The following is a 15,495-nucleotide window of genomic DNA, read 5'->3' as shown; positions in this document are numbered from 1 at the left end:
ATAAAGTAAAGTAAAATCATTCTAGGCAAAACATAACATCTACCTTTTATTTCTCAGTCATTTTATGTTAGTCAGGCTTAAGCACTACTGAGATTTATGTCTAAATAATCAAACTAAACCATTTTTTTACCAGCAATGTTGGCTCGTCTACAAAGAAAAAATGCACATGTTGACATGTTCGTATTAAAAGCAATTAATTCTGTCATGTAATCAATGGAACCTGAATTGCCTCTTTGTCACTTCAGAAAAGGCAACCCTGATAATCTTTCGAACTCATTAAAATTCCGCAGATCAAACGCCTCGGCTCTCATAAGCTCAACGCGATGCCGAGCACACCGCTTCCTCCTCGCTCGCATTACACGAGAAGAGAGAGATTTTTCCATTTATTTATGTTAAGTAAAAGTGACATTACATTAGTAAAGGTTGATTGGGCCACAATTAAGGACCGCGACCTAATTCCACTCGTGCTGGAGTGGCGAGATCAGGTTGGAAGCCGAGCTTTCCGCGGCGAGGAAGGATGACTAATCGAACGACGATAATTCGCTCTCCAGATCATAAGACCGCTGACTGCATGCTCTCTGTACCCCAGCAGCAAGGGATCACGGAGAGTTGGTGATCCTTCTTGTGACCGCAAAAAAAAAAAAAATGGCAGATAGATAAGAAAAAAGAACCTCAGGGAGGTTTGAATATTCACCATGCGCCCTACACACAGAAGAGAACAAAGCCCCCACTGAAATAAACCACTCCATCTGTCGATACGGCGGTTTGTTTGCTTGTCAGTCGTCAAAGCCAAATTGAATTTGGTGGACGTCTGAACTCATAAAGATGTTGCTTGTCCACAGGACCCGGGGTCTCTCGCTCACGCACCGAAAGCCAATTACGGCATGTGAACAGAGCGTGAGTGCACGGATGCACACGCCGCCCCCCCCCCCCCCCCCCCCCCCCTCACGAGGCACAGGGAGGGTTCGAGAACACGAGCCGCAGGGGGGCAACACTAAAAACTGTCCCGCTTCTCTGAAAATGCCATTTAACCTGCTTTCAAGGTAATGCGCGCAGCCATTAGCTGACAGTTGAATGCGATGATGCTGACCTTACTTTATCCGAGGTCATCGGAGCTGCAGGGGGAAGACGTTTGCGCAAGGTCACTGCCGATATAACGCCAGCATGACTCTCATCACCACAACAGAAATGACAGAATTTTTTTTTTCTTCCCCACCATGGTCAGTCCACCTGAGACTAAACATTTTCAAGACATTAAAATAATGCTGAATTCTACTGTGTTAACATTTAGATATATCTATAGCAGGTATGTTTGGAATGTTTCGTGTTCATAACTTTAAAGTTTTCCATTAAAAAATATCAGATCCATTTTATAAATGTACATTTTCAAAGACAGAAAACCGATGTACAAATTGCTTTTAGAGAATGTCATGAGAAGCAAAGCTGGAGGGACATAAAATCCATTTATTGTGCATCTGTGAAGAATTCTAATGCCAATTCATTTAAAGACAGTTACGTATCCAGACATCCAATATGCCAAATCAGACTCAATCTGTGCAGCTCCCAGAACATAAAAGCTTTCAGATAAGGAGTCAAAGTCTAAATTCTAGGGAGGTTATATTAGAGCATCAAAAATATTAGGGGTCAACAGGTGGCAATTAACAGGCCATGTGTTTGGCTTCCTTGCACCTTAGGTGGTTTGAACGCCAGAATCCTCAGAAGAACACACATAGGCACAGACTTTTTTCCTTAAAGCATTGAAACATTATCTCGCCATCTCTGACCTTAAATTCTTGCAGGTGAATCACAGGGAAAGATGCATTTCTCATTCAAAGCCTCGCCAAGCAGGGGGCATTTTCCAGTAGCTATCTGCAACATTTATTTCCTATTTAAATCATGTTGAGATCTGCATAGAAACCCCAGGCTGCAGGTGGCCCCCCACCGGCTTATAACGACAACTTGCCCGCTCCTGTAACGAGGAACATGACACATAATTTTTCAGACGTCACGCCTGATAAACTCTCAGTGTTTTTCATGCTGAAGCGTCTGATCACTGGTTTCTGAAGAGAGAACAATGATTGCTTGAATGTTTGGTTCCTAGTCCACTTGGCATGTGAAACCACAGTGAGGCACGTGGCAGTATATGCTAGACCAGACGGTGAAAAGGAAGGCTGTAGGGGTTATTTTTTAGGGTCTGTGACAAGAAAGCTTCTTCCATTGACGCTGACTGATAAGCCAAGGTAAGATCGAAAGGTAAAGACCCAAAACAGCTGTTCCTGGGCCTGTCCAGCCGACAAACAGCTGACATCAGAACCAAAATGGAGCGAGGGACCCCAGAGCTCCTGGCGTTGGACATGTAGAGCCACTTTGGATCTGCTGTATTCAGAAGTCTACCTCACTGCTAATTATCCTGCTGAACCCTCAGTTGTCTTTCTCTTATTTTGAATACTGACCACAAATCACTTTAAATCCTGCACTTTAGAGAAGCGTATTCCTCAAAGACATGAAAAGATATCACCTTCACCTGCCTGATAGAGAACTGCAGGAGGAGTAGTTCAGATGTATAAGGGAAAGTAACTTATTAACTAATGTGCTTCATCCAAAGAAGAAAAAAAAGGAAATGCCTGGAAAAAAATATTCTTTTAGAGTGCTATTAATAGGATTTAAAATTCTGAGAATGAGAAGCTCAACACAGAGTGCTTCCCTTGGACATGAAGGTCTTTCTGTGTCTACCAAACTGAATACCAGCTTTGTCCTCTTTTCATGATTGAGTCCCCCTATTTCCAGGCTCCATTTGATAGGGTTCTGCCCGTAGCATAGAAGCAAGGGGCTCTGGTGAGAGGGAGAGTGTGTTGCACAGAGCAGGTGAAAGCATATTTAAGCTCTCGCTTAATGACAACGGGGCCTATTCGAAGTGTGTTTCAGCTCAACCAATCTCTTCAGCGGGAGTGGCGGTTTCTGTGACCGACATGGTAATGACAGAGGGCTGTGCGGGGGGGGGGGGCTGGGTTGGAACGGTCGGTGCCAGTGGGTACAGACGTAGATGCCAGATGCAATTTCGCATCTCTCCTGAGCTCCGCGTTGGCCTGCGCCCACTCATTTCAATGTGCCCTTCAAGACCCGCTCCAGGTTTACCGCCTCGCATTAACGCCGCCGATCCAACGCGGTTTGAGCCTCACGTCGCCCACTTTGGCCCCTGTGACCCGGCAGAACGGGTGCCGGGGTGACCCGACTTGTAGGGGGATTTAAAAAACTATAATCTGGGAATTAAACGCTCCAGCGAAGCCTTCGCAAATCAATTAGCCTGCACCCTGGTCAATGGAACAATTACGAGCGGTGGCGAGCTTACCGTTTTTTTTTTCCTTTTATATCCAGCCACATAAATAATTACAGCCTTACTCTTCTCCTACTCTGTTTCTCCTAGCGCCAACAATGCAGCGGAAACAATATCAAATCACCCCCTTGATTCCTGTGTATTTTTCTTCAATTTCAAGGTGTCAGACTGATTTTTTTTATTATAAACAGAGGAAACCCTCAACACCAGCATGCCATGATATCCTCAAAGCATAATTAAATCATTTGCCTTGCATACGCAAATAACCACAACCACTTAGGCACAATTAATTATACTGATTCCTGGGTGTATGGGGTTTGCCTGGAAGGATAACCCTATAATATCTCTATAACCAGTATTGCCTGGAAGTATTATCCCTCGGTATCACCCTTATATTTAAGAGAGAAAATACAGAAAATACAGAAAACAATTTTAAAACCCTTGGCTATTTCATAACCTGATCCCCAGAATGGAAGAAAAATGAAACTGCATTAAATATATATACATATTTTATTTTTGAACTTCGCCTAACAGAAAGGTTTTCTTCATCTAAATAGCCTGCTGAATAGGAAAACAGTAAGCCTGCAGAGAAACTGCACACCCGCGCACAAATATGCTGGCAATTATATACACATACACGCACACGAGCATGCACGCACTACCATTAACACACATTCAAGTTCTGTAGGCTCACATTTCTTATTTTTTGCAGCGTTTCAGAAGAACCATTGTTGGCCTTTTTTTTTGAGGTTTCTGTTACTGACAATAAATAAATATTCAGAAATAAAAACGGAAAGGCATGCCACTGGAAGCTGAAGTAGGTGCCAAGCTTTCTTTCTGTGTGCGTAAAATGAAAACAAAGTAAAGAAAACGGAAGGGGAAATACTTACAACTTACCCAAAACTTTCTTATTGAGATTACTTTAAAAGGTAGGTGCATATTCTGAACCAACTTAGATGACAGTTGTAGCTTTGTTTCTCTCTCATGTGATCATATTGCCAGTAACATTGGAAAAAATGGGCATTAACCCTAAAACTCTCAGGCTGAACTGAAGGTAGTTGCTGTTGCCCAAAAGTTTTAGGGTTAACAAGAGCTCTTTTTCTTTTCTCTTCTTTTTCTCCTCACCAGTGCTTCAAATGCCAGATGCAAGACACAGCAAAACACAGCTGAAAGAAATAAATACATGCTCCAGCTTCATGGAGCACCATAAACTAGGAAGGTAAGTGGAACCATAACCATGAACCAAAACCATAGACGGAACCCCTAAAACCCACAGTCATGAAACAAAGTCATATGGGGAGCCATAAACTGGAACTACAAGAAAAATTAGACTGGGGGCTGGGTTTCTGGCTGTGCCTCATGCCTGGATTCCCTCAAAAAGCCACTGCATCACACACGGGGCCCACCCTGTAGGGCTGTATGAGAGGAGAGGTGATGGTCTCATCCATCTCATCCCAGTGTGACAGGACTGACCTCCATCCTATCCCAATACAATGGGACTAAATCACCTCCACCACATCCCAATGGTACTGAACTGAATTACTCTCTGACAGAGAACGGATGAACAGGTAACTGAACAGGTAACTACAACAAAGAGACTCATGAAATAATTCATTACTTGATCAATGAATCAAAAATAATCAGACAGAGAAGCTATTGAAAATTATTTGATATAGTAATACATCACGGCCAAAGGGCTGGGAGAAGGGGACACATCACTGAATATGAAACCAAGTCAGCAATTTTTCAATCCAATTTGTAACACCATACATATCATACAACATACACTATAATATCACACAATACAGTCATCAGTCAAAGGCCCTTGAGCACCATCAGAAGGGTGGAGTCATTGACACAAGACTAAGGTTCTTCTGTTCGTGGTATGACAGGAGTGTAAAAACAAAGGAAGCTGTACTGAATGAACAGTCTGACATTTATAGCTCACACAGCAACAGTCTCCAACTGACAGCAGACAAGACTGCCATTGCAGCAAAACAGACTGCTTTTAGTGCATCAGTGCCCTTTTCTCAGCATTTACCGGTACCCCTTCCTTGGACGAGAACATCCAAAACCCCCCTGTACATTCACTGGCTTGTCATGGACCATAAACACCAGGTTGATTGAAGCACTGCACATGTGCAACACATGCTTTGCCCTGCATTTTTAATCTGCTCATGTTGCTGCTAATCGGCAGTAGAGGGCGCTGCGCTGTGCGCTTACCCACCCTGCAAATTTTACATCCTGAAAGGATTATGGAGGCATAATTATTCCGAAGGAAGGAGCTGTGATGACACGCATTTGAAAGCCGGGTTTAGATAATGTGCCCAACTGCTTAAAGTGTTACTGCTAATTATAATTAATCAGACATTTTTGTCTGCAAGCCAGCGCAGCCGATTGCTTCCTCCACGGCGATGCGGTCTTCATCGTGATTTTCGGCTCTGTCAACGGGAAGGGCCTACAAAGTGACCGTGCCACCAGCAAAAATGGTTCTAAGGCTCCCAAAGATGGTGGCTGAAGACTATAATGTAGCCAGGCCTTCAACCAGTAGTCCTGCTCGAAGACTACAGATGGCAGCCCCCTTTCCTGAATGTATTTTCCACAGAATGTGTGTATCTCTGCAGAAACAACTCAAAGGCCTGCTACCTAAGTTTGAAAAAAAGCACAAAGTTCTTCTTTCTGCTGTGATCGGCAGATGCTCAGCGGCACCCAAGCCCATTTGAAGCAAGGTGAAGGAAATAGAGAGAAAAGAAAAGAAGCACAAGAGACGTTTGTGACAGCGGAGCGGGCAGTGAGGCACCTCATCTGGGATACTGTGTGACAAACTGTTGTTTCGTACACATGCATACACACATGCATGCACACGCACACACGCACACACACACTCTTCCCCAGTCTCTCCCCCAGTCTCTCTCTCAGTCACTCACACACACACGCATACGCACACACATGCACATACACATACACACACTCATCCCAATCTCTCTCTCACACCCACACACACACAATCTCCCACATGCATGCACACACACATACGCATACACACACACACATACACACACTCACCCCAATCTCTCCCTCACACACACACACACACACACACAAAATCTCCCACATGCATACACACACACGCGCGCATACACACACACACACACACACACACACAATCTCCCACATGCACACGCACGCACGCACACACACACACACCATGCATCACACTCTCCCTTCGCCTGTGTGACAGCTGATTGACTGCTTTAGCGTTTCGGCCTGTAAGCTGTAAGCTGTGTTATGTCCTCAGCAGCGGAGTGTGCAGTGAGATGGGGTAAAGGGAGGGAGTAAAATCCGTTAACAGTCTCCATTATTCCAGGAGAGAGGACTCGTCCCTTTACGAGTCGGCAGACTGGAGAACGCGCACAGGGGACGTTTTGGGGAGGGGAAGGCTCTGACAGATGGGTCTGCAGTCACCCACAGCCTAGTTTAAATAAACCATGCCTTGTACACATAGAAAGGACCTGTTCATTTGTTCCCAGCACTGAAATTTCAGAGACTTGCACTGGTGAGAATTTTGCTGACAATCTTAGGGGATAATGTAAACTATGGGGGCTGTCTAGAGGCCTCCGGCATCATTTTATTTACTGCAGTTTCTAACTCAGGCTCCATGTATGTGCCTTTTTTCATTATATCAATCTTTAATACATATAATATAGAGTAAAATATGTAATCTAATATTTACTGTGTATTATCATCGAATACTTAGGCCCACGTGTTTCTCACGTCAAAAAGAATGACATTTTAGTCCTTCCAATCTTAACTTTTTTGTTAATGTATTAAAGATATTCATGGTCTCCTCTTGATGTAGTCAGGCATAAGATTTCAGCTTTAACAGATGTAGGAATTAATTACTTAAATGTACCTAAAGCTCGTCAGGTGAATACAGATAAGAAAAGAGACCTTCAAAAAGTGTTTAACTTGGTCTCTTCATCCCTGTAGGGTTAAACAGCCTCAGTGCATCTACGGTGACAATAGGTCAAGAGGTATTCCTTACCTATCCCAGTATTAGGAGAGGTGATACGATTGGATTAATTTGGGGGTTCGGGGAATTTTTTTGTAATCTTGATGGTGTGCGCATTGGAATATATAACAATATACTTTTTTTTCGGTAGAATACCATCGGACCAGGCACGTCGGCGCAATTCTACCCAGTGCTAGAATCTTGTTTTTCACCAGAAGGGAGATTAGAATGTTAGTAATGTAAGGATTAACGTCGAGTATAAGACGTAGATATAAATAAAGTCACAGAAATGGACATGTTACCTGGCTATGACAAACAGCACACAACTGACACCCAAGTAAGCCAGCAGAATATACATCCAGATATCAGGCGAGAGCGGGTTGAGGAAGGAGAACACCCCGGGGTTGGTGCCGTTGGGCTTGCGGTACAGAATACTTATCCCCAGCGTCATGAAGGGCTTGGAAAAGTCGATGACTTTCTCCCGCACGTAAGTGATGGCCAGGGGAGCCACTGCAAGATCAGCTTTCTGTCAACACAAAACATAAAGAATAAGAGAAACGGGTCGTAAGTCAGTAGCCGCGGAAGCCTTAGAGGCAATCAAATTAAGAAAACAGACCCTTTACACACGAGACAGTCTGTCCCACAGCAGTTAAGTGGAAATTTAAAGCCCCCTTATTTCTCTCTCTCTTGCCTGTCTCACTCTGCCACTCTCTCTCTCTCGCTCTCTGGCTCACTCGCTCTTTGTAAACGGGCTTGATTTAGCTGCTACGGTTTCATCGGCTCCGCTCCGTCGTAAAACTTTTAACGACGCAGACACGAGCCCGCCCGCTGTCCGTGCGCGAGGCCCGCGGGGGAGCGCCGGCCCGAAACCAGCGCGCTCTCGTGAGGAGGAAGACATGCGTCCCCACCGAACTCTGTCGGTTCTGATTAAACCTGGGAGGTGTTTCCTCTGTGATCTGCGGGAGATCACAAAGCAGAGGACTGCCCGCCAGCTCCTCTGGAATGGGGGGGGGGGGAGCGGTGCTGTGTTGGGGGACGCAGGGGGTGCAATTGCGAGAAATAAAATCCATGCATTCTCCCCGGAATAATCGGCTGGTTTTAATAAACACACAGCGCCCGGTGACATTATTTCATTTTTTGCCTGAACGCTTTGACGGTTTGGAATTAATTAATTCTCAGTTGGTTAAAAATCCTGCTTACAGCGAACCCCCCCCACCCCCCCACCCCCCACCGCCATCACCACCCTTCACTGCTGAGGATTATTTTTGGACAAAACTCTCCCGTCAGCCCATCCCCACAGCACTGTGGGAACAGCAGATACTCCATACTGCGTGTAAGTGACAGTTATAGAATAAATCCAAAGATGTCAAATTAAAGGGCAACAATTGTGTTTTCCTGAAAGAGAACATTACTTTACCCCCGCAAAATTTGACTTTTATCCAACCGATATCTCAGTGTGTGCAAAACAAGGACTTTTTTAAGCAAAGGGATACAGAAACACGTGTCTGATGTACCAGTTACACAGCAAGTATCATTTATCAATGAGCCTAAATATTTTAAGCATTAACAGGCCAATAGATGAATGTGTGGCACAACCAACGGGATCCTTCATTAGCCTATGTCTACGTCTAAAATCCTTTAACACAGAATTATAGCCTAATTATTTCCTAGCCCCTGACAGATGTATATGTTGAATGGTAAGTGCAATTTCAGCCAGGCGTTTTTGTCAATACCGATGGCTCTTTTAAAGTTCAAATGCATTTAGCATCAATAAATGTGCTGCAGTATGTTGTGAGGGATGCGAGAAAGGTATCCAACAAATGCTTATAAAGCATATACAGTTGATCCTGACTGATACTGACAGATACAGTTATCTGCATCGTAACACTTTTCGGTAACTTTGACTAACCAATAAATGCAAAAAGATTGACATATTTTTATCATTCATTTAGTGTAAAAGTAAACAAATAACTGTGTTTGTAAAAAAAGTAATTCTTGTATTTAATGGGTAAATTATTAAGGATGATTTTTGATTAAATCCAGGCCTCAGTCGGAGGCGGAGGCGGAGACGGAGACGGAGATTACAGTGTAATGGGACAATAAGGTGATTTAAAAGTGAAATGTGATTGTTTTAATTCTGCAATTAAAGAAACAGAGACAACAGCAAAAACCCAGACACCCCCCCTTTTCCCAACTCTAGACCAGCTGTGTAGATTCAAATCTGCTTTCATCTCCTTCCATCCAGTGAACCTTTACCCTTTTTTGACAAACAATTCACAAACTACAAAGCTACACACAGGTTTTAATATAACCGGTTTTCAATGCAGGGTAGTGATTACATCTATTTGAGTAGACCTTGGATTTCTTATTCAAAAGGTATACAACAGTAACAATGTGTTTATTATGAATAAAAAATGCTATTTCCCCCTTTAAAAGTGGACTACACACAACAATAAAGAATACTTCAAAATATTTTACAATTCAGATGTAAAACATAAAACATGTTGCTAAAACATGACAAATGGAACATTTTGATATAACTAAATGAATGCGAGGGATGTTGTATTTATGTGACAAATGTCACACTGCTGAAATTAAATTAGAAACAATTGAAATCTAAAATGCTTAAAAAACATTTTTAAACAATGTCAAAAGCTAGCATATGGCAATTATTTATGAATGTTGTTTAATAACCAATCATGCTTTTTATTGGTTTCTTTCTTTGTTTTTTTTTTTTGAAGGCTCATTCAGTTGCAAGTGAAATTACTCAAATTTACATCCTCAAAAATTTACATTTTCCTTATTTCTTCTTTAAAAATATAAAAGTAAACTTTCATTGTGGAGCTGTTTTAACAGCTTTTTCACCATGGCTTCTTCGTGTTGGGCACAAGCATTTTTTTCTTCAGTTTGATACACATTCTTACCTGATCCCGCTCTTTTGTAGAAGCATGCTGGACTGTGTGGCAGTGCAAAAGTGGAGTGTGTCAGAGTAAGAGAAGGGAGGTGGAGTAGTGGAGGCGCTGTGCATGTAATGTACAGATTTATGTACCTGTGACACACTCGGAACTGTGCACTCACTAGTGCAGCAATCTTTGTAATAATAAATTGCAATCTGCAGCGCCCTAAATTCAGTAAAGGACGGACAGTTGTCAGTGAACGGAAACCCTGTTCTTTCAAACAGTTGCCCTGGATGCAAAAGCGCCGTCTGTTCCCTCAACGTAGAGCCCCATCATACCTAAAATATGCTCCCTTAGCTTCCCAGCAGAGGTGGAATCCTGCCATCTATTCCAGCTGGTGACTCATAAGGGTTTCAACACTTCATGATCAATAAGAGATATTGCTAAAAATATGACAAACTGTAGAAGAAAATATAGATCTGGCAGCTCTGTTTAAATTTCCAATTCACGGAGGTTTGTAATATTCAATATTTACTATATGAAGGCTGTTATTTTTTCTCGCAGTGTGAAGCCAGTTCTGTGTCTGGCCTTATTTTGTCAGGCTTAATGATCTCAACCCACAGACACGGCGTGTGTTTTAATAAGCTCTACAGGGGAAAAGAGAGTCAAAACCTCCAATCTCTGCTGCTCTCCTCTTCCTCCAGTCAATAGCCAATGCAAATGTTATTTTTTTTTCCTCTCAGTTAAAATGTGTTTCCATCAATTTTAGATAAACAAGAAGGAACACACTCAATTTGAGAATAAAAAGCGATTCATTAGTTAAACATGGCAATTCAATAATATGAAATGTGTTGATAAAGTCTCTGAAGCAGAAACAAAATAGTTTGATAAAAAAAAAAAAATCTTTCTTTTTCTTTGTACATCATGAGGCTGTGGCACAGAATGATATGGCATTATTTAGTATATGAGTAGTGTTATTAATAGCCTGGTGGTCGCCGACACGTGTCGGCAGTATGTGTTCAATCCAATCCAATATGAGGGTTTCAGCTGATGGAGTCTCAAGTGGTACTGACCACAAAGCACAGAGCTGAATTTTTCTGGTACTGCATACAGTATACCCAGCTATATTGCACTTGTTTGTTTCTTGCTAGCTTATGATGAAGAACAAAGCCTTGATGTTAGTGCTTTTGTTTTGGACAAACCATAGCAAAACAGCTGGGCTGTTCAGCTCAGGAGGTAAAAAGTTTATGCTTTAACTTGAATTATCAATGGCATAAACTCCGAGCTGTGGGAAAATCTGCTCTCAGATTTGGACTTGGCCAGCATATTGTGTCCCCAGATCAGTTTCCTGGGAAAATGCCTCCAGCTTACCTCAGGTGTAGAGGGCCAGTGGAAGCACTGCCAATGTCACACCCTTAGCGGTGATTTACAGAACCAGGAAAGTAAAGGACCAGGTTGCATCCTTACTTGAAACAGAATGGCAGTTGGAATGTGTGGAGGGTGTAATGTTTATATTGAGGATTGCAGATTCAAATCATGGGTAGGGCAAACTGCACGCTGCAGGAAAAAAAAATGCATGCAAAGCAACTCCATCACATTGGCGAGACTTCTGCTCTTGAAGGACTTGAAAGTCTTGCAATGCGATCTCTAGTATCTGTGAGATGCCCCCCCAGGAAGAAATATGAACCCATCTGTCAAATGCAAAATCACCTGAACCAGCTACATCCAGCTGGTGTCTCTGTTAGTATACATTTCTCCACCACAGCTGCCTGGATAAGGCATACTACCCACCTCAAAGTAGGCTATTAAAATGCCCGTTTCAGATGAAAAGGCCCCTCTTTCCGGTACCAGCTGAGCTTGCCTGTTTATTAACGTCATGCCTCCTTTAAGGTCTAAAATCATATCTTCCTTGCTCAAACAAGCCAATAAACCCAAACGTCTTCAAAATGGACCCGTTTACAGAGAGAAAACACAAAGAGCTGGTCCAGTAAACTCTGCCTCTTTCGCTGTGGGCAGACGTGATAAAAGAGGGGTAAGGGGAGGTAAGGGTGATAAGGGGGGACTCACGTGGTCCATGAGCTCCTTGACCATGCCGTTCCACTGGCCCGTGGTCTCCTCCTGCGCTCCGTACTTGCCGTCCTCCACCAGCCGGATCTCATAGGTGAAGCCCAGGATGTTGGCCAGCTCTCTCAGGAGGTCGATGCAGTAGCCCTCGAAGCGGTCGTTCCCGTACAGGGGCTTGTCCGACTTCTTGAACATCACGTATGGCTCCTCCTGTGAAACGTCGATACAAGGGAAAAAAAAAAAAAACGCAACGGGATCAGTGGCGCAGCTCACCCCAGAGCCTAGCTCAAACGTTTCCCCCAGATAACGCCCATCAAAGAGCACTTATTATTTCTGGAACATCCTCCACTGTGAGCACAGACATGCTGAGGTCTTTGTGTAGAGGTGGGGGGGATGTGTTGGGGGGGGGTTGGGATTTGAGGAACGGATCAACATGTGGCCCCTTTAATGGCGTAGATCGGCGCCGGGCGCCGAAAGCAGGGCATGCAGATAATAAGATAATCCCCTGTATCTCTCCCTCGCTCTCTCTTTTTACCATCAGGTCGAGCATGATCTGTTTGTTCCTGTCTTTGGGTCTAGCAGATGTTTTGTAATTAAGATAAGATAAGAATCGATGTGTGTGGCGTTTCATTGTTAAAGCGAACAGCTGGGGAGTGCACTTTTTCCTCACATGTCCTCTTGGCCTCTGCCTCATACTTTTTTCTCTTTCCTTATCGTTTACACACTCCTCCATCAGTCTCAGTCTCTGAATCTATCGTTGTCTAATTCTTGCTTGTCCCTGACCCTCTATGCTTCTATCTGCCCTTCTCACCATCTCAGCATCTCAGATGATCTCTATTGAAACCAGCGTAAAGATGGACTGTTATATTAATAATATATTATAAATATTCGTCATTTAATGGCGATTTTTTTGGCCTATAGTTAGTTTCCACAAGAGATTTTACTGATACTGAATGTCATTATGTCACATTTTAGACTACGCAATTTAAATGAATTTGAAGTAATCTTTAACAGGTTAAGTTGTCCTCTGGTGTAAATGTATTGAATTCAGGAACTCAAAGGCATTAATAAAAATGTTAAAAGCACATGTGATCTCCCATTTATTTGTTTCATGCATCAAACATGTATTCCTGCCCTGTGTCATGTCTTCATAATAAATGTGCTCTCATGCCCGTAACCAGGGTTTGAAAAATAGTGAGTTCCAGGGGGGCTTGGTGTTTAGGTTTTATCAATATTGTTGTCCAGGGCAGGTTAGGTTTTGTCAAAATTACACATATAAACACTTACATTACACTTATATTCATTTCCAAATTTGGCTTTGAAATGTTTTGTAGGCCTACTATTATTGATACCGTCGCCTACATAAGCTGTTTTTTAATCAATGGTGTTGTGTGAAACGTTAGCTAGCCTACTAATATGAAAGAAATAGCCTAGCATTCATCATGGCCAGAGCATGCATATTTAACATGTTTCATACAATTGCCTTTACTCCAAATGCTGTACCAGGTTACTGTTTTGAAAGTTTCTTACAGATAACGGCATAACAATCATTGCTTTGTCTTACCGAATGGTATGCTGCCAGTTCACACACAAGCCACCTGCTGCTGCCAGTGTGCGTAAATTCCAATTGCTGCTGTCAGTGAAAGTGCTGATGACGCAAGGGGCTGCGCTCACGCCCTCTCTCACAATTCTCACACACAGCGGACACTAAATAACAATTCTAAACCGAATTAAGCATGCACTCCTCTCGGAGGAGAAGTTCTCAACCACTGATTTTTTTTTTTAATCCAGTTGTATTAAATTACCAAGGTCCGGACCTCAGTGACCTCATAGCTGGTTACGGACATGTGTGCACTTGGTTATAGTTATATAGTTCTTTGTTTTACATTGAGAGCGGGGAAATTGACTGGAGGAATCTAGAATTACTCACACCATCAGATCGCCATGAATGAGCTGATATTTCTCCTGAGTGGAGTCAAATGTGCTACATGCAAACTCCTCCCTGAGATATTGAAATATAAGGGACGTCCATTTACACAGTAAAGATGCATCTCACTCTGCTGTTCTCATGTTAAGTGCTAGTATGAACATGATCATATTTTAATTATGAGATCAGTTTTTATGCCCCAATCCCATTCATGCTGAGGTTTTGTACATCTTTTGTGCATTCATCATTTCAACTATCAAAAAAAAAACAAAAAAAAAAACAAGAATGACACACTATGAAATGTCACATGGAGATTTTCTTAGCCATGTCTCTGGACTTCTGTTACAGCCGAGCCCCATTGTTTTCCTGCTTTCATTCCAACTTCTAAATTTCATATTTTCAGGCTTTTGTTGGCTGAGGCGCAGTGAATGGACTGAGGGAGTGCGCTAAAAGATGGGGGCTGTACTTATCGCCAGCCTACATCAGAAAATGAGGGCCTGTCAGACAATGAGAGCTGTGAGCCCCATTCACCTGACACAGTCACCGAGAGGCCCTAATGTGCTGGTCTGTGCTGTGGGAATGGCAGAAAATGGGACCTCTATGACATTAGAGCCCATTCTTTTATGAGCCCGATGTATGTGTTTGATCCCCGGTGCCTGTTCCCTTTAATATAGAGGCAGATATGATCCTGCTCCTATGGCTCTGTCAAATAACACTGGACTGTCAAAACCTTCAGCAAATGTGTATGTGGACTTGTGTGTGTGTGTGTGTGTGTGTGTATGTGTGTGTGTGTGTGTGTGTGTGTGTGTATGTATTTGCGCGTGTGTGTCACCGTGGAAACGAAAGAGCGTTGCAAAGACGGTGTCCGCAAAAGAGAAGCACACGCTCTACCCCCACAGTAATTATATCGTGCCACAACTTAAACCCCCGCGCATTTTTTGTCATGGGGCTATGCTGTTGTCTTTTTTTTTCTTATCACGCGGCGAGTGAGTGAGACCACGGCGCAAGGCTGAAGGCTTTGCCTCAAATCCGACCGTCTAAACGAGCTGCAGAATGTGCAAGCGCTGAGCCGCTCAGCAAACAAAAGACAATTATCTTAGAGTAAGGACACAGAGGATACATCCTCTCAGGCTTTTTCCTAATGCATCACACCTTTTTTCCCTATTAAGACATTTCTCTATAAAAGGGAGGAAAACAATGCTGCTTTTCTTCTACTGAGGTAATGTTTAAGAAAATAAATCTCACACATTATTGTTTAAAA

At 42.9% G+C, this 15,495-nt stretch overlaps 1 protein-coding gene across 1 annotated transcript in view; it reads right to left on the bottom strand.

Moving 5' to 3' along the window:
• grik2 (glutamate receptor, ionotropic, kainate 2) overlaps positions 1 to 15,495 on the bottom strand; it is a 156,887-nt gene that overhangs the window by 34,069 nt on the left and 107,323 nt on the right. The window contains exons 11-12 of the mRNA XM_036539268.1: positions 12,311 to 12,517; positions 7,649 to 7,872 (exon numbers count right to left, since the gene is read on the bottom strand). Coding sequence (XP_036395161.1) covers positions 7,649 to 7,872; positions 12,311 to 12,517 — 431 coding nt within the window. The remainder of the gene's footprint in view (positions 1 to 7,648; positions 7,873 to 12,310; positions 12,518 to 15,495) is intronic.

This window comes from Megalops cyprinoides, chromosome 10 (assembly GCF_013368585.1).
Source record: "Megalops cyprinoides isolate fMegCyp1 chromosome 10, fMegCyp1.pri, whole genome shotgun sequence".
Classification (NCBI taxonomy): domain Eukaryota; kingdom Metazoa; phylum Chordata; class Actinopteri; order Elopiformes; family Megalopidae; genus Megalops; species Megalops cyprinoides.
The sequence above is the reverse complement of the archived record's forward strand: the minus strand, read 5'-3'. Positions and strand labels throughout refer to the sequence as shown.